This window comes from Asterias rubens, chromosome 18 (assembly GCF_902459465.1).
Source record: "Asterias rubens chromosome 18, eAstRub1.3, whole genome shotgun sequence".
NCBI classification, from domain to species: Eukaryota; Metazoa; Echinodermata; class Asteroidea; order Forcipulatida; family Asteriidae; genus Asterias; species Asterias rubens.
The window spans coordinates 10,311,331-10,336,182 of record NC_047079.1 but is presented as its reverse complement, the minus strand read 5'-3'; the positions used below and the strand labels follow the sequence as shown (position 1 = coordinate 10,336,182).

General features: G+C 40.5%; 3 protein-coding genes across 3 annotated transcripts; all 3 read left to right on the top strand.

The window, feature by feature from the left end:
• The first annotated feature begins 1,420 nt into the window (after window positions 1-1,420).
• LOC117302191 lies at window positions 1,421-5,822 on the top strand. The gene is made up of 3 exons (XM_033786008.1): window positions 1,421-1,537; window positions 2,263-4,290; window positions 4,991-5,822. Exons 2-3 carry the CDS (start codon window positions 2,269-2,271, stop codon window positions 5,027-5,029), a joined length of 2,061 nt encoding a protein of 686 aa, XP_033641899.1. The 5' UTR covers window positions 1,421-1,537; window positions 2,263-2,268; the 3' UTR covers window positions 5,030-5,822.
• A 1,095-nt stretch (window positions 5,823-6,917) lies between these two features.
• Window positions 6,918-11,227, top strand: LOC117302190. The gene is made up of 3 exons (XM_033786007.1): window positions 6,918-7,251; window positions 7,970-9,966; window positions 11,061-11,227. The coding sequence occupies exons 1-3, from the start codon at window positions 7,032-7,034 to the stop codon at window positions 11,067-11,069; spliced, it is 2,226 nt and encodes a 741-aa protein (XP_033641898.1). The 5' UTR covers window positions 6,918-7,031; the 3' UTR covers window positions 11,070-11,227.
• A 1,904-nt stretch (window positions 11,228-13,131) lies between these two features.
• LOC117302189 (mucin-17-like) lies at window positions 13,132-23,748 on the top strand. The gene is made up of 3 exons (XM_033786006.1): window positions 13,132-13,394; window positions 18,099-20,904; window positions 21,672-23,748. Exons 2-3 carry the CDS (start codon window positions 18,124-18,126, stop codon window positions 22,290-22,292), a joined length of 3,402 nt encoding a protein of 1,133 aa, XP_033641897.1. The 5' UTR covers window positions 13,132-13,394; window positions 18,099-18,123; the 3' UTR covers window positions 22,293-23,748.
• The last annotated feature ends 1,104 nt before the right edge of the window (window positions 23,749-24,852 follow it).

Here is a 24,852-nt window from a genome sequence, read left to right as displayed (position 1 = left end):
ATTGGGATCAATAAGTATTCTGTGCTATGCTCATGTGACATAGTAAACATTGTCCCTGTTTCATATTCAACGGGAATGCTCATCCAAACGCAATGTTTCTTGGGTTGTTGTGTGTATTTTTCGGTTTCCTTGAACCTTTTTTTTTGCGGCGGGGGCAATTCAACGGTAAAGGAGGGGAGTATTTTAAATCTAATTAGCAAACTGCGGTAAATCAAAAAAATACACACAAAAACAACCCACGTACAATAATAATTATTTCAATAATATTATTTTAATTCAATTTTAGTGAGTAGGTATGCGTTTTATTGGAAAGGGAAATGGCAAGTTGGAATACTCGTTTATTTAAGAAGAAGTATTTAATTTCGTCAATATTATTGTCAAAGTGTAAATAAATGTTGCTATGTTTCAGCTGTAAATAATTGCAACTAAAATGTGTCTGATTTGGAGAAAATGTAGCCTTGTCATATAAGGCTCTTTATGCAAGCACCGGCCCGCTCTGACTTCACGAAATGCATAGATGCTATACCGCACGGCACAAAACAGTACCTAATACCGCGGGGTCGAAGCATTTCGAAGTATCAACGAGGTTACAAAACGATGATCTGACCCGGTGTCGCATGCAATTATGTCCTCTATGCAATACTATGCGGAGGACATTATTGCGTATGCAATAATGTCCGCCGGACGGTTTTGCATAATTATGCAATCGTGTCTGCCCGGACGCTACTGCATAGTGCAATTGTGTCCGCCCAGACACATTTGCATATGCAGTAATGTGTCCGCGCCTCCGTCCTCGCAGTAAATTAAACGCCCTTGGTCGACGGAACACGTTCGCCATTTTTTACAAGCTAAGTGCATGTCGTGAATGACATGGGAAATGTTCGGCCGTTGGGTATTCGCTGCAATCATAAAATACCTGATGAATATTCATGCTGCATATAAATTATACGTCGTCACTTTAGTGCATGCACGCTCGCTTACGCGCGCACATACGTGTACATGTCCGCCGGACGGTTTTTGCATAGCCCCGGACACGATTGCACATGCAAAAGTGTCCGGAGTGGACATTATTGCATGGCGGACACAATTGCATCTGACACCGGCATCGTTTTGTAACCTCGTTGAGACCTCGAAAAGCCATGCTTCGACTCCGACTTAGAGGCAAGAGTGGCGCGCAAAGGTTGGGTTTTACTAGGGGAGGAGAAGCCCCCCCCCCCCCCAACATCATCTATGCATGTAGGTTTTTGTTTGTGGGAGTCAGAAAAGAAAACACCAGAACTTCCTCCCCGGGTTTAATTGCCCTTCTTTTATCGACTTGCTGGCTGTGGTGTCACTTCAATCTTTGGTACGGTATTAGAAAAGAAAAATAATAATGCCAGACGCGAGAGGGCGGTGTTCAGTGCCGAGCTGAGGTAAAAATATTCACGGCAGTCGAAGTTCGTCGTCGATCTACTAGTACTACGTCCGTATTTTTAGTTGAAAGAAACGTTTCGACGATGAATTGTAAAATGTTTTGACGATAATCTGTTATCAAGAGGTACGTTTCTTATTTCGTTATGAATTATTAGTGTAATTGCATGGTATTTGTTACTGTCCCATTCTTTTTTGGGGGCTGTATTTTTTTCACGAAACTGGTGAAGCATGTTGAGTTTTAGTTAGATAGGTCGGCAATGGAATGAGCAATGTACTGTCATGACTGTTGACTGTGTAGCCCTCTGTTCTGCTTGTAGTGGTAGGCCGTCAGTCAGTGCCACCGTGCACTGGGCTAGATAGCAGTGCAATTTGAAAAGTTTCCGTATGGCGCCACCACTTTTTCATTCAATATGAATGAAATATTTATATATTTATAAATAGTATCTGATTGAATCTAATTTAACCTTCCTTTTTTGTAGTTTGTTTGAATCTTGATGAGAAAAGAGATATCCCTTTTTCGATTTTTTTTAAATGAGTGAAAAAGTGGTGGCACATACGGAAAGTTATCCGTGTAAATCACACACAGCAAACTGACAATAAATTATGTACACATTGCTCTGTCATTCTGTAGCCTGAATGGAACAGTGAATGTCAAATTAATTCTGTGCATAGCGTTAGCATAGGCCCTATCGTCCGCACATAAAACATGAGTTAATTAACTAGACACAGACCCAGTGTGCAGTGTCACTGTCGGTGACTGCTGGGGCGTAATCATAATTACTGTAAATATTCAAATTAGTCTAAATACATGTAAATTAAATCTTACAAAAATCTCAATCCAATTTTCAGATCAAGATGGCAAGAAAAGCACAAAGTAATCAAAGAAAAGCCAGTCTCAAGTCTTCACGTCTGAAAACGAAGCAAAAGCAACCCACCCAGAAGGGTAGAGTCGTCAAAGCACGTGATAAAAGAAAGACCAAGTCAACAACAACATCAAGTAAAGCAGCAACTAATGAAGGCAGAAGGTTTAAACGAGAGGCAGATCAACAAATCAAGATCAAGATATCTAAGGAAGTCATTCATAAGAAGGGGAGAGGTCAGAAGCGTAAGAAGTACAAAAGCACGGATTATAAACGAGTCGGACTTGATCATCCAACGTCCTCCCCGGCCATTGCAAAAATGACTGAGAATGACCGAATCAAAGGCGCAATGAAAGACCTCGCCCTAGGGAAGTTTAAGTTTGTCTCGAAAGCAGCGGCATATTGGAGAGTTCACGCAGCAAAACTTTATCGACGTCACAACGGGGAGGTACCCCTTGATGCCAAGCGCGGACCCCGCAAAGTTTTACTTGAACAAGATGAGGAGGACCTGGTCAATTGGGTGGTAACGATGGGGAAAAGAGGCTTCCCAGTTGCACCTGGAATGGTGTGTGATGCCGTTAAGACATTCTTCAAGAAAGACGGTAACCCATTTACAAACGACAGACCGTCCCATACTTGGTATCATAAGTTCGTTCGACGCCATCCCAAACTTATGAAGGGACTGAAAATGTCCAAGATGACATCGATTTGTCGAGCAGAGCTGACAAATTCTGTGCTTGATGAATGGTTTAATGAGCTTCAGTGTTTTCTAACGGATTTGTGTGTTGCTGATAAACCCCGGCAAATCTGGAGTTACGGAGAAACTGGATTTGAGATGAACAAGAGGACAGAGAGAATCGTCATGAATGTCTTAAAGCCGAAAGGAAAAGCTCAAGATGATGAGCATCACCGTAGAGAAATCAAAATTTGCATCTGCGCAAATGCAGGAGGCGACCTCCTCCCGCCGTTCATCATCTGCAAAGGTTTGAAGAATTCTCACAAGGAGTTTGATTTCCTTAACGGTGCTCCAAAAGGTGCAGAAGAATTACTCCTAGAAAGATCCCATCCCAACCGAGACATCTTTGGGTACTGGATCAACAACTTCTTTGTTCACAAGGTGGAAGAGAATGTTCCAGTTGTTTTGCTTGTTGATTTAAACGAGAGCGACATCACCTACGGGGCCTATGCCATCGCCTCGGAACACAACATTCACTTCTTCAGAGTCCCGCCTAAAGCTGCCGCTCTTGTCCAACCGGTCAATATAGGGGAAGACGGACCTTTCAAATCTAACTGGCTAATGAAATGGGTGAAGAGCAACAGACATGTGTCTGTGAACGTCAGGAATGTTGGAAGTGTGGTCGGGGATGCTTGGCAGGAAGCGGAGCAAGGAGAACTCATCCGAGGCTGTTTCTTACAGGCGGGTGTGTATCCCTTAGATCGTGAAATGGTTGACGATGAACATCTCCCATCCGGGACACTGAAATTCCTCTCCACCGTCGACCAGTCCCAAGTCGACTTTGACAACGACCAAGCTTTAAATGATGACTCTGAGTCTGAGGTGGACATTCCCGAGAGTGATCAACCAATCGCTGCGTTGCTCCTCTTCCAGAAACTCGACGATACATTAGATAAATCGAAACGAGAACTCTATCGCACATGCATCGAGAATAATCTCGACATCGCAGACTCACCCCTCTTTCCAGTCTGGAGGAAACTCTACCTCGAAGCCTTCAAGAATGACCCCAACGTTCCCATGACGTCTGTAGAAGTCGTTGTGACAACCACAGACCAGGAAAAGTTGACCACTCAGGACGCGGAGGAACCGAGCCTTGAGGCCGCCGCTAGTGACGATAAGACGATCTGTCCAGTCTGCAGCGAGAAGTTTGGTGGAGATGAAGAAGAGTGGATTGGGTGTGACGGTGAATGCCAGCAGTGGTTTCACGTCAACTGTCTTCCTCCGGAGCTTGTCACGCCGGTCTTGCTGGAGGACAAGGAAATGTTCTGCCCACAGTGTACTGTAAGTTTAAAGGTTTTTGGGGGTTGAACAAAGAACAATTTACGAGAGTGGGTCTTGAAACATAAACCTCCAGATTAACGTGCCGGCACTCTTCCAACTGAGCTAACTAGCTCATGCTGGCGGTTTCCTTACTTTGTCAATATCTTTGTTCAGGGGTGCCAAGCTTTAAAGTGGCACGTTTATTTATTTTGTTTTAAGCGCGAAAAACTTTTCAAAGTCAATATAAACAAAGTGACATCATAGATAAATAGTTGGACGCTAATTTAAAGCCATTAGACACTTTTGGTAAACAGTATTGTTCAAGGCCCACACTTCGTGTATCACTCACAACTTATATATAAAATAACAAACCTGTGAAAATTTAGTCTCAATCAGTCATCGGAGTTGGGAGAAACTAGCGGGAAAACCCACCCTTGTTTACGCACGTTTCGCCGTGTCATGACATGTGTTTAAAATAAATCTCGATGTCGAGAATTGATATTGTTTTAATGTTTTCTCAAAAAGTGAAGCATTTCATGGAATAATATTTCAAGGGAAGTCTTTCACCATTACCTTCTGTAAACCCTGTAAGTTATTTGTAAATCATGTGAACTTTTATTATTTTTTCTGTTCCGAAAGGGTCCAATGGCTTTAAGTTCAGTATTTTTTTCTTGTGTCATTTATTTATTTTCCCCCTTCTCTCTTTTTCATTTTCTTCCAGAAATCAAGAAAACCTTCTGTGGATTCGATTCAGCATTAACTATTGCCTTGCTGTATATAGGGCACAGTCTCATAGAGCTGCTTAAACAGAAAATACTGCTTAACAAATAGGACACACAGACATGGTAGTTTGGCTAGTGGTAAGCACAATTTTGTTGTTCTTAACTACTTAAGCTGCTTAAGCACACAAAGTAGCTAAGCACAGCAATGTTATGATTACCAGAATGAGTTTACCAGCCAAACTGCCTTGCCACATGACACTTTGTGATTGGTGTCACCTCTTTGGTCCCTGGTTTCGAATCCAATTTAAAGGGACATGTTGCCTTGGATGGGTCGAGTTTGTCCATGAAACCGTTTGTTATAGTGAAAATATTATTAAAGAGGGGCTCCAAGGTTTCATGATGCACTCATTTTCTAACCGATAGAGTCCTTAAATATGAGAGAGATTTTTATTTCAACAACTTGGGAATTTGTGTAGCTTTCTTTATCAATGAGACAAAACAAACAATTCTTGACAGAAATACATACATATGTCTACACCTTTCAACAAAGACGGAATTGTGAGTTGTACATAGGTGTTTTTGTGATAATGTAAAAAAATACCTCTTTAAATAAAAGTTTCACAAAATAAAAAATAATAATTTGTATGGTCTCCTTTTCTGCTTGTTGGGTTCTGAAGTTTGGTCCGAGACTTTGGATTGCTAGGTGGCAGCAGACTTACCAAGTCTATTGTTTGTATAGTTCTAAGCATGCGCATATTCCTGAGAAAAACGGATTTACCTGGTAAGTCTGCTGCCACCTTGTGTTCCCAAAAGTCACCAATTGAAATGATTAAAGGGACACGCTGCCTTGGATTGGACGAGTTGGTTTTTTATAAAATGCATATGGTTAGAAAGATGTTTTAAAACTAGAATACAATGATCCACACAAATTTGCCTCGACATTGCGTGGTTTTCCTTTTACTTTGTAAACTAACACGGTCGGCCATTTATGGGAGTCAAAATTCGACTCCCATAAATGGCCGCCGTGTTAGTCGATGAGGTAAAAGGAAAACCGTGCAATTTTGAGGCAGTTTGTGTGGATCATTGTATTCTACTTTTACAACATCTTTCTACCCATATGCATTTTATAACAAACGGTTGCAAACACTTTTCAAAGACCATCTTGACCGGTCCTTGGCAACGTGTTCCTTTAAAGGTAAATCAAATGATAACCCATAAGGGAAATTGACTGGGTAATATTGGGGTTGAACAATGAAAAATTGGTTCTAGATGGACTTGAACCTGCAACCTCCATATTGATGTGCTGGTGGTGTACACACTAGGCTATCTAGCATGTGTTGGTGGTCTCCCTAGAGATTTATCTATATTAGTAGATCCAGTTAAAAAAAGTTGTATTTACCACTTGGGCTGATGTTGGGGCAGGAGTGATCTTGGAAAGTAAGAATGTATGAATTGACTAAGATTTTTGAACCTGTGGTAGTTTCATTTAAAAGTTCAACTTGTGAGTATACGTGCATCAACAGGTTATGTGAAGTAATAGACTAAGGTTAGATGGGGGAAAGTAATTATATATTTTGTTGATTTGTAACATACCCCCCCCCCCCCTTCTAGAAAATGACAAATTAAACAAATAAAGTAAATAAATAAAAGTCAATGCAATTACTAATAAACAAATAAAGTGGTTAAGCTTGACCAAATGATAGAGGAACAAATACTAATTTAGTTCTTTGAATACGATTTAAAGGGGCAGCAAACTTTTGGAGACCTCCCCATCCCTTACCACGCCCACACCCTAGCAAAAAAAAAATTGAATTTAACAGGTGGCGCTCTTTATGCTTTGACAGACTGGTCCCATAGTTGTGAATCGATTTCGCAAGTGAAAGGTTCGGGCAACACGGGGTACCACACACCAGTTTTTGGCCTGTATTATGCAGTAAACAAACCAAGCACTGTCAACTGTGCAGTTGTTTTTGCGTCTTTTCTAAGAGTAAACAAACCTTCTTTGTATTTATTAGGCATGCGTGACTATTATCTATAAACATGTCTGAGGTTTTTGAGATTTTTGAGCCAGGCCTAGTTGTCAAAATAGGTGAAAGAGAAGAAATCGTTCCGGAGTCCCAAGTCGAATTCGAAGTCGTCGAAATCGAAGAGGACATCACGGTGCCTCATCATCATCACCATGAGGAAAGGCCCACTGGTGATGGTGATGGTACAAATGAGATAATCATCATTGAAGAAACGGCGGCCGCATCAATAATTGGTAAGATTTCAAGTGGATTTCAATGGGTTACGTTATCCTTGGATAATTTTGTGTAGTAAACTAGTACGTATTTCAAATTCTACTGTACTATCTTGTGTTCTTTTTACTTCGGTTTATCTTAAAATCTTATTATTCTTCATTGGTTTCTTCTGTTGTTGTGTATATACTTTTGGCATGTTCTTGCTGTATTTTTATCCGAATAAATTCAATCAATCAATACTTAATCCCATACCTTAAACATGTAAACCCCTCCTCAATTATTTGTATTGATTGGATGAAGGGTGCTGGTTTTATTTAACACTATTTACTATAATTAGTTTGATTTGTCAAATGTCAATCATACCCTAGGTAGGTAGATACACGTACATCAGTGATCACAGGGTGTGATGATTGACACTCAAATTTGTTGCCTCAATTTTCCCCAGAGTTGGCACTTGTGACTTAATATACCATTGCCTTAGTTTGGAGAGTGGATCAAGAACCCAGAACATTGCGGAAGAACGGGGTTAAGTTAACCATGTTTACTGGTGTTTTTGGTTCACATGCACACATGTATACAGGTTTCATCAGGCTTGCGAGCCACAGTGATTAAGTTCACAGATGAGGTATCTGTGGTTTCATAAGATATTAAGCCTATTTGTTATGTATTTTTTTTATTTTTTTATACATTTTTATGCATACTAAATCTCACTTGGCGATTTTCACCTACTACTTCTAGATATTGAAACGACATCCGATTCAAGCCCAAGTCCAACACCAGAGAATCAAGAAGATTCCAAGCAGTTTTCAACAAAATCAAGACCAGCCAAACACAGAGGAGATAAGAGGGTAAAATCACGGACAAAGCAAATCAGAGCAGAAAATGTATCAAAAAGGAAAAGTAAAAGGACCAAGACAACCCCCTTGCCGGTTGTTAAGGAAAAAGTCACAAGGAAGATGCGCCAGTCAGCGAAAGCGAAACTAAAGAAGGAGAAAACTCGAAAAGCCAATTTGTACCTTCGTAAGGGTTTGGATAATCCCACTTCTGCACCTAGTGTTGCTGACATTCCAGAGGCACAAAGAATCAAGTGTGGACTTGAAGAATTCCAGTCGGGGAAGTTTAAGACGGTGACAGCCGCTGCAGCCTATTGGAGAGTCCATGCTGGTAAGCTGTATCGCCGTTCCAAAGCAGAGGTTCCCATGACTACTCAACATGGACCAGCCCCAGTCTTGACAGAAGAGGAAGAGCAAGACCTTGCTAACTGGGTCTTAACCATGTCCGAGGGAGGTTTCCAGGTCCCTGCAGTTTTGCTTCGAGATGCAGTGCAGAGCTTCTTCAAGCGAGACAATAGCCCTTTTATAAATGGCAGACCATCTTACCGCTGGTATTATAGTTTCTTACGGCGTCACCCTAAATTGAAAGAAATGAAAACCTCCAACTTAGCTCTGCTTTGCGATGCTGCTCCTACAAAGAGAGGTTTAGATGAGTGGTTCAGAGAACTGAAATCCCTCCTCATAAAACTTGACATAGTAGATAAACCTAGCCAAATTTTCAATTATGCGGAAACCACATTTGAGATTGACAAGAAAACAAGCAAAATTGTGGTGTTTGCAGAGCCGTTTGTGTGCCTTGCTGTCGGACGCAGAAGAGCAACAGTCGGGATGTGTGCGAGTGCAGACGGGCATCTTCTTCCACCCTTCATTATTTATCGCTATCGGGGAATGTGTCACAAGACCAACCAGTGGGATCCCCTTGATGGGGCATCCAAGGGATCGGGAGTGATCATTCTTGAGAGAGATGGAAAGAAGCAAGATGCATTCAGCTCGTGGTTAGAGTGGCACTTCGTTAAGAATCTCGGAAATGCACGCCCTGTTGTTCTTCTTCTGAGTTGCCAACACAATTCCATACCTTATGAGGCATACGTCACAGCGCGTAAAAATGATGTGTACTTGTTTCGAGTACCAACCAAAGCGATGTCACTAGTTCAACCCCTTGACATTGGAGAGGATGGCCCCTTCAGAATGGCATGGCTCACAAAATGGACAACGCAAAACCAGTGGTTACCCGTAAGAACTGACAATGTAGCTCATGTAATCAGCTCTGCATGGAAAGAGGCTGACAACTCAGAGGCCATCCGTAGTTGCTTCATTCAGTCAGGAGTTTATCCTCTCGATCGAGAGATGGTCGATGATGCTCATCTGCCAGATAAAATCCTAAACTCTCCGGAAAGAAACCCACCAAAGTATAAAGAACCCGTTCAGGGAGATGATGACCAGGAAAAACACCTCTCCACTTCTGCAACATCTTCAAATGTAGCTGAAATTGTCTTCAAGAAACTGGATGATAAACTCGACAAAACAACAAGAGAAACTTACAGAACTTGTATTGAAAGCGGGCTGGATCTTGAGGAGACACCATTGTTTTCAGTTTGGAAGAAACTCTATAAGGAAGCTTACCACACAGAATCGAAAAGCACCTGGAAGTTTTCCAAATCTGGGAAGAGTTCTAGGAGACGAGGGAGGAAGCAGTCACCACGACGAAGGAAAAGAAGCAGCAAGCACTCGAAGGATGAGGTTTACTGCCCAGTTTGTGAGGAAGAATATTGGGAAGATGGTGAGGACTGGATAGGTTGTGATGGACAGTGTCAGTCGTGGTACCACATCAACTGCCTTCCTCCTGAGGTGGTGACGCCTGCATTACTAGAAGACAAGGAAATGGTCTGCCCAAAATGTGTGGTGAGTCACTCCCCTTAGAACTAGTATGGGATGGGACGTAAAGCCGTTGGTCCCATGTGTTGTGTAACGCATGTAAAATAACCCAGTGCACTTGTCGAAAAAAGAAGGGGTTCGCCCCGGTGTTCCTGGTTGTGGCTGCTTAATGCGCCGTAGCACCTTGTAAACCCTTATAGGGTGCTAAATTATTGGGTCTCAGAATTCATCACTGCAATAACCTATCTTTCTGAATGTTTGTATATACTCAGCGCCTTGAGTACCTTGTTTGGTAGATACGTGCGCTATTAAGACTTCGATATTATTATTATTATTATTATCATTTGAAATAAAGCCAAGGGGGAACGAGGTTGGACCCCATAGGGATAGGCAGCTATTATGAGTTTCTTAAGCGCGAATGGAAAATGGAAGCAACGCATGTGACAATCAGCATTTTATGCAAGCGCGCCACTTTTGAATTAACATCAACTTCTTATAAGCTGTCTTTTTTGTGATCAGTTCAATTACTTTGTGCTGCATCAAGCAAATGGCGTCAAGCAACCATGTGACCAAAGACGACTGGTTCCTCTGTGTTGCAACTCTCTCAATACACATCCCTGGGAAAACCAAATAATATTCTTTAATCTCAATGCAAAATTAAAGGCACTGGACACCTTTTTGAAATTGTCAAAGATGAGTCTTCTCACTTAGTGTATCTCAACGTTATTATGCACAAAATAACAAACCTGTGAAAACTTTAACTCAATTGGTCGTCGAAGTTGCGAGAGAATAATGGAGAAAAAACATCCCTGTCATACGAAGTTGCATGCTTTCAGATGTTTGATTTTGAGACCTCGGGTGAGGTCTCGAAATCAATTTAAATATTTGAGTGAGAAATTACTTCTTTCTCAAAAAACTCCATATTATCTTCAGAGGGAGTAGTTTCTCACAATGTTTTACACTATCAACATCTCTCCATTGCTCGTTACCAAGTAAGGTGTTATGCTAACAGTTATTTTGAGTAATTACCAATAGTGTCCAGTGCCTTTAACATCTATTGCACATTGTTTTAAACTCGCATCAAAATCAACTTGTCAATATTCTTGTTTTATCTTCAACAGCATTCCTGAGGAGGCTTCTAGAGGTTGAAGGACTGTCTTCAAGTCTAGTATTTCTTAGCTGCTACTGATGAGCTGCTTCAGTGGCATTTGGGGTTTGCGTTTTTGTTAATGATAGTAGAAAGCTTACCTTAAAATGTTACTTGCTGAAGAGCTGTAGTTTTTGAGAAATGAGTAAAATGTGCTAAAATAGTTTTCTCACTGAGACGAAAATTATTTGTGTGACTTGTTTAACTCCTTTTCTCAAAAACTACAGCATCTCAGGAAGTAATATTTTAAGGGAAGCTTTTTACCATGAATATCTTCAAACAGCTTAAAGACAGTGGACACTATTGGTAATTGTCAAAGACCAGTCTTCTCACTTGGTGTATCTCAACATATGCATAAAACAATCAACCTGTGAAAATATGAGTTCGATTGGTCGTCGAAGTTGCGAGATAATTATGAAGAAAAAAAACACCCTTGTCACACGAAGTTGTGTGCTTTCAGATGGTTGATTTCGAGACCTCAAATTCTAAACTTGAGGTCTCGAAATCAAATTCATGGAAAATTACTTCTTTCTCACAATGTTTTATACTATCAACCTCTCCCCATCAAGTTGCTCCCCATTACTCGTTATAAAGTGAGGTTTTATGCTGATAATTTTTTCGAGTACTTACCAATAGTATCCACTGCCTTTAAGTTTAACTTAAATCTGTAAACATTGTGTTTTGTGTCGTATAAAAAGTACCCAGGCCCTTTAAATACAATTAATACATGTTTTGCATTCTTGCAATGGAGAAATTTTCATTCAACTCGCCCTCGCCTCAATGAAAGTAACAATTGGGAAAATATTATCACATTGCACGCATGCATCATTTTTCCCCGCTAAATATCAATGGAATTGGAAGCCAAACATAGGCTGGAAATACCATGTCCACAACTTGGCAGAGGGTACCCCCCCCCCCCCCCCAAATGTTCCTGTACTTTAACACACTATGTTCCTGGTTAGAAGTCCCCTCCCTAAAAAGACCTGTTAAGAATACTTGAGATTCCAATCACTACACAAAAAGGGGAGGCAGACAATGCCTTATTAAGCATTAAATCTGACAGGCTATTCCCTCCTCCATGCATTGGGAGAGTTAATGAGAGAGCCATAGTCAAAATGATCTTCATTCCCATAGCCATAATGTAAGCACATTCTTTGCTTGGTAGCTTGATATGTGGCATGGTATGTACCCCCCCCCCCCACTCTTTTTTGTCTTCATTGTGTTCAGGGAATCTCAGGAAGTCTTTAGTCCTCTTGTACAAAAAAACTCTATCACAGGTTTTTAGGGGAGGTACTTCTGATGAGCTTGGAGGTAGACACTGAGCAAGAGGTAATTTAGAGTGTCTTAAAGTATAGAAACATGTGTGAGATATGGGGTATGTTTGAGGGGGGGGGGGCACACCCTCCCCATTCCCAAACATATAGGGCATGGTGCACGTAGGTACTACCAGTAGCCTTTTGTTATATTTCTACAGATGGGTGACCATGTTGGGATCTGCGAACAAAATTTACTTGTAAAACGCCAGGCAAACTGTTTTTTTTTTCTTTATGGTATAAGTATTTGTGTGGCCATTGATTTAAGAAGAAAAAATACAAGCCATCAAAGTAAAGATGAAACTGTATTCGTGATGCAAGGAACTTGTCAGTTGAAAGTGCCTAATGTGATAAAACATTGTTTTACTTCACTCATTGTTACTCATGGTCACTTGCAAAAATTTTGTATGCAAAATACTATCGGGGTGGCAATAAACTGATAGTGATATTGTTATTCTTAAATGCTAAGTTTGTCTATGTTTGATTTTTTTCTTCTTCATTAACAACATTTTTGTTGTAACTGTTTTTTAATGTTCAATCTTTGGCAAGCGTTTCGATTAATATGGCCCCAAATAAATTGATATGATATGGACTCCACCCAACCTTTAAACTCAGAAAAGCCCCCCCCCCCAAACACTCCACAAAAAGCTACATTCTTTGCATTCCGTTCCCGATACTTAAGATTAAGACCACACTATAAAGCCTTGTATTGTTAAATCTTGAAGGAACTGATGAGGGTTTTTAAACAAAATGAAGGGGGCGGGGACATTTAAAAATCATAGGGGCTTGGTGATCCAAACCACGAGAGGGCGCTGTTTTGACAACTGTCACTAAATTACAACACGTGGGTAAAGTTTGGCATAGGCCGAAGATAAGAGCGCGCGCACCCACTAGCCAGTTGTGTACGTTTGCTGTAGCTAAAATACCAAGCACAAACTTCTGTTAGAATACACATTTCGTGAGTATTTGGCTTTTGTAAACTGGGAGATATTTAGGTAAGTTTATGTGGCGTTCAATTCAAGTAAAAATAGTTGTTATTTGGGACCCCAAAGACGAAAGAGTGGAGCGAAACAGGATGACTTTTGAAACTCGGTCCCTCTCCTTCCATGGTCCCAGGGTTCGTACGGTGACCGTGGTCTGTGCGGGTGGTAAAGTGGGCAAGCCACCGACGACCACTACGATTCGTGTACCCACTTTGACGGCGCTCGTAGTGGTGCTTAGAACATGGAATCAGTATGGAGGAAGGACGTTTCTTTCCTCCATGGAATCAGGAATTCTTGAGAGGAAGTTTTCTTGAACAACTTAGCCCCTTTTTAATTTAGCGCTCTTTCAGCACTCGAGACTGAGTGTAAAAACGAATGCATTGTCTGTGTGGAAAATAGGTTTAAAAACATAATAAAATTATTGACATTATCACATGCCTTTTTTAAATTGTAACTATTATAGCTAAAAATGCTAAATATAGGGTTGGATATGAATGAATGAGTATTTAATGCCAATGGAGGTAGAAACACAGGTTGTCATTATTTAATTATAAAAGTGAATTGAATTGAATGTTGTAAAACCATGACAGTTTTAATGTTTTTTCTATTGGTCTACAACATGATTAATGGGTGTTCTCCTATGTTTTATGAAAACTACCTAAAATATAACAACAAAAGTTTGACCATGATTGACGATGCTGTAAATGGACCCTTATAAAAAAAAAAACAGGAAAATTATATTTAGGCAACGAATTACACAAGAGAATCATAGTCAATTTGCATACATCACCCTACTTCTAGAAACTGTAAGGCTCCCCCATGACCTTATGACCCCATACAGAAATAAATTGAGAAATGTTAATTAAGCTTGGGCGATATCGATTTATTTTATTCACGATATATCGCAGACAATATATCGCGATATTCGATATAATCGCGATTAATGAAATTTGACATCATCAGTCTTAAAACTCCAAGTGAAAGTTGTAGAAGAGACAGTCCTAGTATATAATAAGAGAGGTGTTCTAATGACCTATTCTTCTGGCGATATATCGCGATATATCGATATTTCGATTAAAACCAAATCCATCCGATATCGAAATCGTGTCCAAATTAATATCGCGATATTCGATAATATCGTGATATCGCCCAAGCTTAATGTTAATAATGTAAAAAAAACTACATAAAATAGTTATTTGTTTTTCTATGTTACAATAAATCCAAAGTCACCCCTGTTCATAAAACAACAGTACTCCCTTTAAAGCTGATAACTATTCAGGGTCCCAAGAGAGACCATGAATATTTCCTTCTTCTTCCACTTCAGCCTTTACTGGTGGTTGGGACCAGTGACCTTGCAATGGGGGGGGGGGGGCTTGTGTAGCCAGTGAATTGGAGATTTGAAACTGATAGCCTTTAGACCATGCTGAGTTGAGCCATTGGGTGTTTATCTTGAGCCAACCAAACTGAAACTCCCAAGCTCAAAGAATTGAAATCCATTTTGGGAGACATATTTATGTATTTTATTGTTTTTCCCAATTGCATTGCCCAGAACAAGTTTATTGTCCATGGTATTGTAGACTAGACCGTTCCACATCAAAGGAAGGGGAGCCAGTTCCCATGTTTTGGGGGATGGGCTGGGGCAACACAACAACACCCATATTACAAAATCTTAGCATCTTAAACCTATCTTAGATCTACCCCTCTGATAAAGTGGAACCATTCCAGCCATCTTTTTATTGCATCAGGTGGTGTCAGTATGTCTGGCAGGTCTTTAAGCACCTCTGTGCCCCCCTATCCCTTAAATTAAAAGTTAAATCAGTTAAATTAAAAGATTAAAAGGATAACTCTACACAGATTGAATTCATCCATAGTTGTCTACTGTGTAGGGACAGACCATGACCATGTATCAGACCATATCAGACCATGGACAAAAGCCAGGTACAGGCCGGGCAAAGAGCTGGTAAAATTTCTCCCTTTTTTTATCAGTGGTCCGCTGACCAAATGACAGGACAAGTCAGAATTCTGCCCAACTAGTATTGCTTCCTATACAACTGTTAAGGACATGGCGTACCTGCTGTCTAGTGACTGAAAAAGTTGTAGTAATGTTTTTGTTTTATTTTATAAACGACTCTAGAGGGGAAAGCCCAGAGGGGTTATTGGGTATATGTGGGGTAATCACTCTTAAAACTAATAGCAACATGAGAGGTAGAATTATAAATAACAGCAGACTGATTGAGAAACCATTTCACTTTTAAAGGATATTCACTGGTCCCCCAAGTTACATCTCAACAGGTGGCCATACTCTCCCATTGCTCAGCACACATTCCTAGGCTCTGACCTCGACTGAGTTAACAGAAACTCCCCTGTTGACCATTGCCAAATAACCTTATTCTAGGAAATGATGTCACTACATGTTAGAGGGAAGGTACACCTTTGGTATTGTCAAAGACTAGTCTTCTCACTTGGTGTATCCCATCATGTGCATTAAATAACAAAAATGTGAAAATTTGGGCTCAATCGGTCAGTGAAGTTGCGAGAAAATGATGAAAGAAAAAACACCCTTGTTGGGCGAATTTGTGTGCTTTCAGATAGGAATTAAAGACTTCTAGCTAGAAGTCTTTTATTATTTTAGTCAGAAATTACCTCTTTTTCGAAAACTACATTACTTCAGAATCAGAGGGAGTCATTTCCCACAATGTTTTATACTATCAACAGCTCTCCAATGCTCGTTACCAAGTCAGTTTATAAGTTAATATTTGTTTTGAGTAATTAGCAAACGTGTACCTTCCCTTTAAATGATATTTCTCTTGTGACATCATTTCTAAGATTTCCCCCACTTTCCACAATTTTGCCTTTGGATTATTGTTCTTTTTGACGTGTCATCTAATGATTTGTGGGTCTGTACATGTGTATGAGACTTTTAGTTACTTTTTGTAACACAAAGCACAATTTCAAAATATTTACCAAAATAGTAATATTAGTTCTTGTTTGTAATGCATTAGAGCGAGACCTGGATGGGTACAGATGCCAATCCTAAAGGTTGGTGGGGGGGGGTCACACTTTCTTTTCTTCTTAGAAAACATTGATAGTTTGACCACTCATCCTTGAAGCACACCTTCTCAACACAATGTGAAGCTATAGAATTATTTCAAAGGTATATTTTACAATCTCTTTTATTACCCAGACGTTGAAAATCAAAGGACACTAAAAGGTGTTTTTTTTTTTTTACTATGGGGTGCCTTTTGGGGTTTCAAAAAAGTTGATGTTAAAGGCAGTGGACCCTATTGGTAATTGTCAAAGACTGGCATTCACAGTTGGTGTATCTCAACATATGCATAAAATATCAAACCTGTAAAAATATGAGCTCAATCAGTCATCGAAGTTGCAAGATAATAATGAAAGAAAAATAACCCTTGTCACACGAAGTTGTGTGCGTTAAGATGGTTGATTTTGAGACCTCAAGTTCTAAATCTGAGGTCTTAAAATCCAATTCGTGGAAAATTACTTCTTTCTCGAAAACTATGGCAGAGGGAGCCGTTTCTCACAATGTTTTATACCATCAACCTCTCCCCATTACTCGTCACCAAGAAAGGTTTTATGCCAATTATTATTTCGAGTAATTACCAATAGTGTCCACTGCCTTTAAATAAAAAATTGTGAATTGGTGAAAACTTGTTGTCAAAATTTGACCTTTATATTTTAAAATAAGTATACATGTGTAGGGCCTATAATTAGTAAACAAAAAGAAGAGAAGAAATAATACCCAAGATCATTCCTGACTAATCTACAAAGTCATTCAAATGTCTAAGCCAATGAAAATGACTGTTGGAGACGTTTGGTCTAAAATGTATGGTTGAGGCATTACTTTATTCTTCACAGTGTATAGACGATGTGACCTCTGACGTCACTCGAAAAACATAACATGATTCGCGCGCATACCGCCGGGCAAAACCTTTGTGTTTTGGCAGCCAGCTAGAAAAAGATGCAATGTTACCCTGACTGCGCATCTTTTTGCCCGGCAAAACGTGACCTGTACAGTGTTTTGTCAACAGAGGGCGGTTTGAACGTAGGTAACATCGTCTATAGAGTATTGGTAAATCTATTTTAAAATTGACTAAGTACTCTGAAAGTCCCTTTAAAGGGTCCAGGTGCATTTTGAAGGACACAAAACACAATGTCAACAGATTTAGATTAAAGTCGCACAGTGTGAAGATAGTGATGGTAGGTAGAAGGCTTCCCTTAAAATATTACTTGCTGAGGTGATGTAGTTTTCGTAAAATTAGTAAAACAAAAACTACAGCACCTGAGCAGGTAATATTTTAAGGGGTTTGCTTCCTACTCATTACATTCAAAGGGTGGTGTAATGTAAATCTGTGGACTTTGTGTTTCAAAAAGTACCTAAATCCTTTCAGCCTTATGATTACTTTTTTTGAGTTAATTATTTTTTGATGCCCAGTAGGTTTCTGTTGTGGTGATTTTCGAAGTACAATTCAAATGTACTGGTTGTGCGCAATCAACCAAAACACACTCAAGTTTCTCAATTTTTGTAGTTTTCTGTATGAGGCTTCGACTCAAAGGACCCTAAAAGGTGCTACCCAAGGTTCAGTGCTAAACTAGTTTTGGGAAAGGGATACAAGAAGATGACAATAAAATGTCCACTTAAGGTCAGTTACCATGTGTCCTAAGCTTTTGTTCTTTTTTTTTTCTTCAAAACAGATGTCAACTCAATTTATTTGCTGAAATGAGAAGCCATCCGGATGAAAAGGTTCCAAGGTTCTCAAGTGCAGGAGCACGTTTTCAGCACAGTGGCGGAAGTATCCAACTGCGAAAAAGACGCACAAGTATGACAGTGAGAGAGATGATGGCTTTAAACGAAGCCAACTGGGTGGACACTGCACTAAATATTCCTGTCACCTCAGTTCCTGGCACCCAAGTTCCTGTCACCCAAGTTCCTGTCACCCAAGTTCTTGTCACCCAAGTTCTTGTCACCCCGGTCCCTGTCACTGCAGTTCCTGTCACCCCAGTTCCTGTCACCGCAGTTTCTGTCACCGCAGTTTCTGTCACCCAAGCTCCTGTCACTCCAGTTCCTGTCAGTCTTTTTAGAGCCGATCCCACTCCTGCCACTATAACTGATGACTCAACAGTTTCTTCAGGGGACAACATTGATTCATCATTTTTCATGAAGTTACAACCGTGCATTCTTAGATGTACATCTGACTTTACTCAGGAAGCACTGACGTGGGAGTTGCAGGGAAGAGATCCCGTTCACGATGCTTTCTATTATCAAGCCTCAGAAATTGTGGCCGATGCAAAGTCGCTTGGGGCAGAAGTTGTCAGAGAGTCTCATATTCTGGGTCATGATGACGCACCTCTGCAAATGTCTTGCTCTACGATTCCATATGAAATGTCTGATGGAGCTACCTCGGACCTCTCTCAACCATCCAAGAAAACAGGTGCAACAATAGATCATTCAACCCAGGAATCACTTACTTTTGGTCTGACATCAAACTTAACTGAAGATGAAGCACTTTCACCCAATACACGTCAGAATATTGTCAACATGTCTGTTCAAAATGTGATAAAAGATTCCCTTGAAAAATCGTTTAAGGATGTCATCAAGACTAAAATACTAAAGAATCTGCTGAATGAAACAACACAGCAGGGCATCCCATCAGCACCACAGACCCGAACATTTCCTGATGAGTTACAGGTCCGAAGAGATATGACAGCTTATGATGGGAACCATCTCAAGGTTTCTGCCACTGATAGCGATGTTGACACACCTTTGATACAGGTTGTCAAACAAACAGCTCAGCAATCTATGTCTGAAAATGAGACAACTACCTCAGCTTCTAAAGAGGTATTCCCAGTATGGCAGACAAATGAGATTGTCACCATGTCTGTGGAAGATATGACAGAGTCCACAGAAACCACTGCAGAGTGTATTCAATCCGTGTCAGTGGAAACCTCGGAATCACCTGATGGGGAGGTCTCGAAGCAGTCAAACCCAGAGTCTGATCAAACCACAATGGTTATGGTCGCCCTACCTCTGGAGAAGTCATTGCATTGGCAAACACCGGAAACGATGGAGTGCATCTCGAAGGAAGTCGAAGAAGTTTTGCCAGTTCTCACAGCTTTTCATCCCAAGACCCTTTCCCCGACTCAAGAGACTCGTGTGCCTGAGGAGAATATAAACTCTTGCACTAATCAAGCTGTAGATATGCCAATTCTCACAGCTTATCCTCCCATGCCCCAGTTGCCAACTCCAGAGACTTGTTTGCCTAAGAAGAATGTGATCTCTTGCACCAACGAAGCTGTAATCAAGGAGGTGATTGCTGTATCACAAAGAGCTGGCTACCTCACACCTGAACTGCCCCATACTAAGTTCTCCCAAGAGCATTCCAGGTTCTCCCAAGAACCTACCTGGTCCTCCCAAGAAGCTATTTTGACTACCTCAATCTCCCCATCCCACCAGACTTGTTCTGAAACGTTCGTCTCAAAGGCAGCGTCTAATCCCTTCTTTACAGACAAAAGGAAACTCCTTGATAAAAACAACAACTTCGGAGAACCACCACCAAAACAGTTCCGCCTGAATAGCAGAGTAGCAGGCAGTTCACCAAGCCACCCTGTGTTGCTGCAGAAGTTGACTTCGCCCAAGCCACCACCGCTATTGCAAGGACAACCACAGGGTGCAACACCACCTATTTTACCTCAATTTGTCCAACAGGAGGACACTTTGCCAGTTTTGAGAAGCAAACTACAACCCGGGGACGGTTTTTCAAATACTGTTTCTAGCCCACCTAGTTACCATGCCGCCTGTGCATCGTGGTTAAACGCCTCCAATCCCAATATGAGTTTTCCTAGGGTGCCAATTTCACAATGTCAGCCTCCGGAAGCTTATCGTCCGTTATCAGACCGGCAAAGCCATCAAGTAAATAACTCTGCTTATACTTTGCCGAAGTACCCTTCCTGGACAAGACATACACCTATCATGTCTACTTATCCCCAGATCCCAGGAGAGTCTTCAGTATTCCCCGATCTTGCCAACAGAGCCGTGGGATCCCAGCCAGGCAATCCACAAGTCATGACAAACACTCAACGTTTGATCTCCACAGGTAGTTTACGCTACACAGATATGCATTTGCCACCTTACAACTTCAGTGTACCTTCGAATGTGTATCCTCAACAGAGGCCCACTTTACCTCCGCCTTCCTACTATTCGAGCTTGAGACCTCCCATCAAGGAGTTGCAATATCCTGCATCTAACAGCAGCAGCAATTACCACCCGGATAAGTTTGGGACTTCTGTCGATCGGGATGAAATTCTAAAGTGTATCCGTCGACCTCCTCCTTATCAAGCCAGACAAGTCCACCCTACTCGCAAAGATCCACACACCATCACAAACTTGCCCCGAAGAGCTCCAACTGACTTAGACCCCCGGAGGACAGACAGAGTTCAACAACTGTCACCCCATGCAGCCTTAATACCGGCACCTAACAGAGAAACTATTCTGGATAAGAGGGTAAGCTAATACTTTCTAAATTTGTATTTATTTTTTTTTTTTTAAAGAAGCTCAATACGGGACTTGAAGTGTTTTTTAACTTTACCTGTGTTCACATGTTTGCTTTCTTCAGTTTTCTTGAAGAGAAAACCCCCACAATTTCACAAAGCTATTCATCAGAAAAAAAACTTGCTAAACAAATTAGTTTTGTCTGGTTGTGCACGTGTGTCGTGGCTCAGCGGTTAAGAGCACTGGACACAAGATCTGGTGTTTCTAATAAATTAACCCAGTGTGTGATAGAGTCCCAGTCAAGTCACTAGTGTTCTAAAGCAAAATGTAAAAGAACCCATCCAGGAAGAGTAGGGGTCAACCCTAGTTTTTTTTCTTCTTCACATAATAAGTAAGCAAGCACCCTTGTTTACAGTTTTCCTCAGGTTTGCAAGCTTCAGTGATTACGTTCACTTATGAGGCATCTTTGGTTTAATAACCGGGCCTGTATTTGCTTCGTTTTTGAAAAGGCAAGGGCACCAAGGCATTTTCTCTCTGGTAAAAGGCACCCTATGAGGAAATTGTCAATTTCTACTGGAGCATTTCAAGGGCACCAAGGCAATGAGCAGGGGGCATGGAGGCAATTGCTTTTTCTAAGGAAGATTTCTGTTTATTTCTATTAAAGCCTATTTTGCATGCCTTTACTGAAAGAGATCACTCAGTGATAGTTTACATTGTGTGATGTTTTTATTTTTTTACACCATGTTATTATTACACTTTCATTTTCATTACCTTTTCAGCAAGCCAATTCGCTTGAAAACTACAAGAAAGTGAGCTGCCTCAACTGCGATGTAACTATTCCGCCCGATGACTGGAACCGCGTCTTGATGTCTGATGTTGTCGCTGTCATCGAGAATGCAATAGACTTGTCGCTGCCTCAGACTGCCGGGAAACCTCCCATCATCCTATGCAAGTTCTGCGAAAACGTCATGCATAAAATTTGTAGCAGTCGTCAAGCTTTATTTCGGGCCAAGACGAAATTCAGCAGTTACACAAGTCCCGAAGGCTTTCTCTACACAAAGAAGATGTGTTCCACAATCGAGCATTTCTTCTGTGTGAATTGCGTGAACTGCAACGTGCTGGTAACCGTCACGCCCAAGAAGAGGCTGCTTTTCAGTAAGAATAGCGAACAATGGGTCGTGGCAAACATCATCCAGGAGGAGTTTAACATTGCGTTGGCGCCTGACAAGCAAAACAGGAAGCTGTATCTGTGCCTTGGCTGTTATAAAAGGGTCAAGCAGGTTAGGTCCGCACAAGTGTCGATGGCCTTGGCCATGAAGGACTTCAATCTACGCATGTCGCCTACGAGTGACATGTTCAAGTTTAACCAGCGCTTTGAGAGAGCTGGTAGTTTGACTTAAGACCAAGTCACACTTAAGCCTGGTTCTTACTCTTATCTGCGAATGCTGATAAATATTTACGCCACAGCTCCGTTTTCGCTGCGAATATTTTGTTGAACACAGCTCATCTCTTCGAATTTGTGATGTCAAAATTTGTGTCGCATTCGCAGGAAGTATGAACGGGGCTTTATATGAGGTTCATTTGTTGCTTGATATGTAGCTTGGTGTAAGCCCCGACCCCCTGTTCTCAGTGTGTTCATTGTGTTCTGGAAATCTCAGGAATTCTTTGAAGAATTTTAAAATTAAGGTTGGGGTATTTCTTTTGTCAAAATTCGTATATAACACATTTGCAGGAAGTGTTAACCGGTCTTTACAAGGTACATTTGTTGTTTGATATGTGGCATGGTGCCCCCCCCCCCCCTTAACAAAAAAAGAAAGAAAACTCTGCAAACATTCTCATTACAAATAAGAACAGGTGGTGCATTTTCTCCATACAAGCAATCATGAAAATATCCAATTTGTTTTACACTCTGTAAAAGAATATATTTTATCAGAGCATATATCCATATTTAAAAATATATGTCTTTCATTTTGTTTTCTCTTCATCATCATGCAAAACAAAAAATATTTATTTTATTCATATGTTTATTCATGAGTTTATATTATTATCAGTACAAACCTTTCTTTGATTTGTAGTTTTTACACACACAAAATCAAGTGTGTGGAAAAAAAGAGTATTATCAGCGAGTTACAAAAATTATGGTGATAAATTCTGTTATATATTTAAACATTTTTATTTTAGTTACAAAGTTTTTTAATGTTGAGTATGCAGCAGCTCTATCCCACACACGTAGCCATTTTGGAAGTGGGCAAAAGGGAAGGCAAAGAATTTGAGTGAATGTAATTTCATGGTTATAAGATTTTAAAAAGATGATAAGCAATTAATTCCTTCTGTGCTCGCTTTTTGTCATCCTAAAACGCCCCAGCTTTTGGAGGCTTTCAAAATTCTGTTGAACAGATTAACAAATAAGTTTTTCTAAACAAACAAAAATGTATCTTGCTGATTGGTGTTCATTTCCTCACATGAACATTCACATGTACTTTTACTGTAGAAAAATTGTCAACTTATGTCGACCCCCCCATGGGCCCCCCAGTCTTAATGGTCTACTGCAGAAACATGGAGCGTATAGTCTGCAACCAGTGTGCTCATTCATATGAGAGCTACGTGTATTCATAAACTACTGGTTGACTATAATAGAAACCCGCCCTTGTGGTATGACCTAGAACTGTGCACCTATCCCATTTTGAGCTCAGTTGGTGGCATGGTGTTCCCCCCCCCCTCCCATTCTATGCAGGGTTTGTCCTTAATTTTTACAGTGACTAGCAAGCATGACCAGTTAGCTTTTCATTGTTAAGGCCAAGTCACACTGCAACGAAAACGATAACGACGCAAAGAGAACGCATTCAAATTGGTTGAATTGCTCCACGCAGAATACGCCCATGCTCATTCAACCATTTGAGGGCGTGCATTGTTAACATTATCGTTTTTGTTCTTGTTATCGAGGCCTGTGTGCCTGGGCCTTTAGACTGTTCAATTGTCCACCAGCTTTTACAGTATTCAATATTTAAGAAGCTCTATGAAATTTGGCCCAAGAGACGAGTGTGTTAAAGTATGGGAGCATAGGGGGGGGGGGCCACCCTCTGCCACTATCTCGCACGGTTGAACCTATCCCGTAGTGAATGGTTGGCTCTTGCTAGACATTTCGGTGCGAGTCATGACACTGGACTGATACCTCCCAAACAAGTTTGTATTTCTGACCTGTTCATATCAGACTTTCACCTCGTAAAGGTGCACTCGGGTTATAACTGACCCCTGTTTACCGTTGCATATCTTGAGATGGAGCAATGTACAATTGATAGTATCAATCTTTGGAAGTTGTTATCGATAATTATTCACAGTCTTCATTTTGTTGTTTTGATTTTCATTTTAAACGTAGGGTCATAGATTGCTTTTTTTGTCAGCGTAATTCTTGTTACTAGACAAAATCATAAGGAAAGATTCAATAAAAGTCACATGTGTCTCAGCTGAATACATGTGTCTCAGCTGAATACAGTGTCCACTTGCTGAGAAAAACAGCAACAAATTGTCACAGCATTTTTACACGAATCCATTCACATTTAGTGAAGTGACAGCGGTACAGTAGCCTTTCGCGAACAGACGCCATCCCTCAGAAATCTTAGAAACGATTACCAGATTTTAAAAAAAAAAAGTTGGGGGGGGGTGAAAAAATTATCAAAACCAAATATCTTTGAAGGGAATCTTTTCTCAAAATTTGTTATACTATCAACAGCTGCAGTTTTTATGGTCTTTAATTTGTGGAGTGTTTACCAATCTATGACCCTACCTTTAAATACTTAGTTTTACATTGTTTAAGTTTTGGTAGTTTATAGTTATTTATATTTTATAGTTTGTACCATCAAATGGAGAACATTAAAACAAATGATGTTGCCCGACTGCCATTTCAACAAAGTTACCAATTTATGCTTTAATTGCCAAAAAGTAGTTAATGAACCTACATTT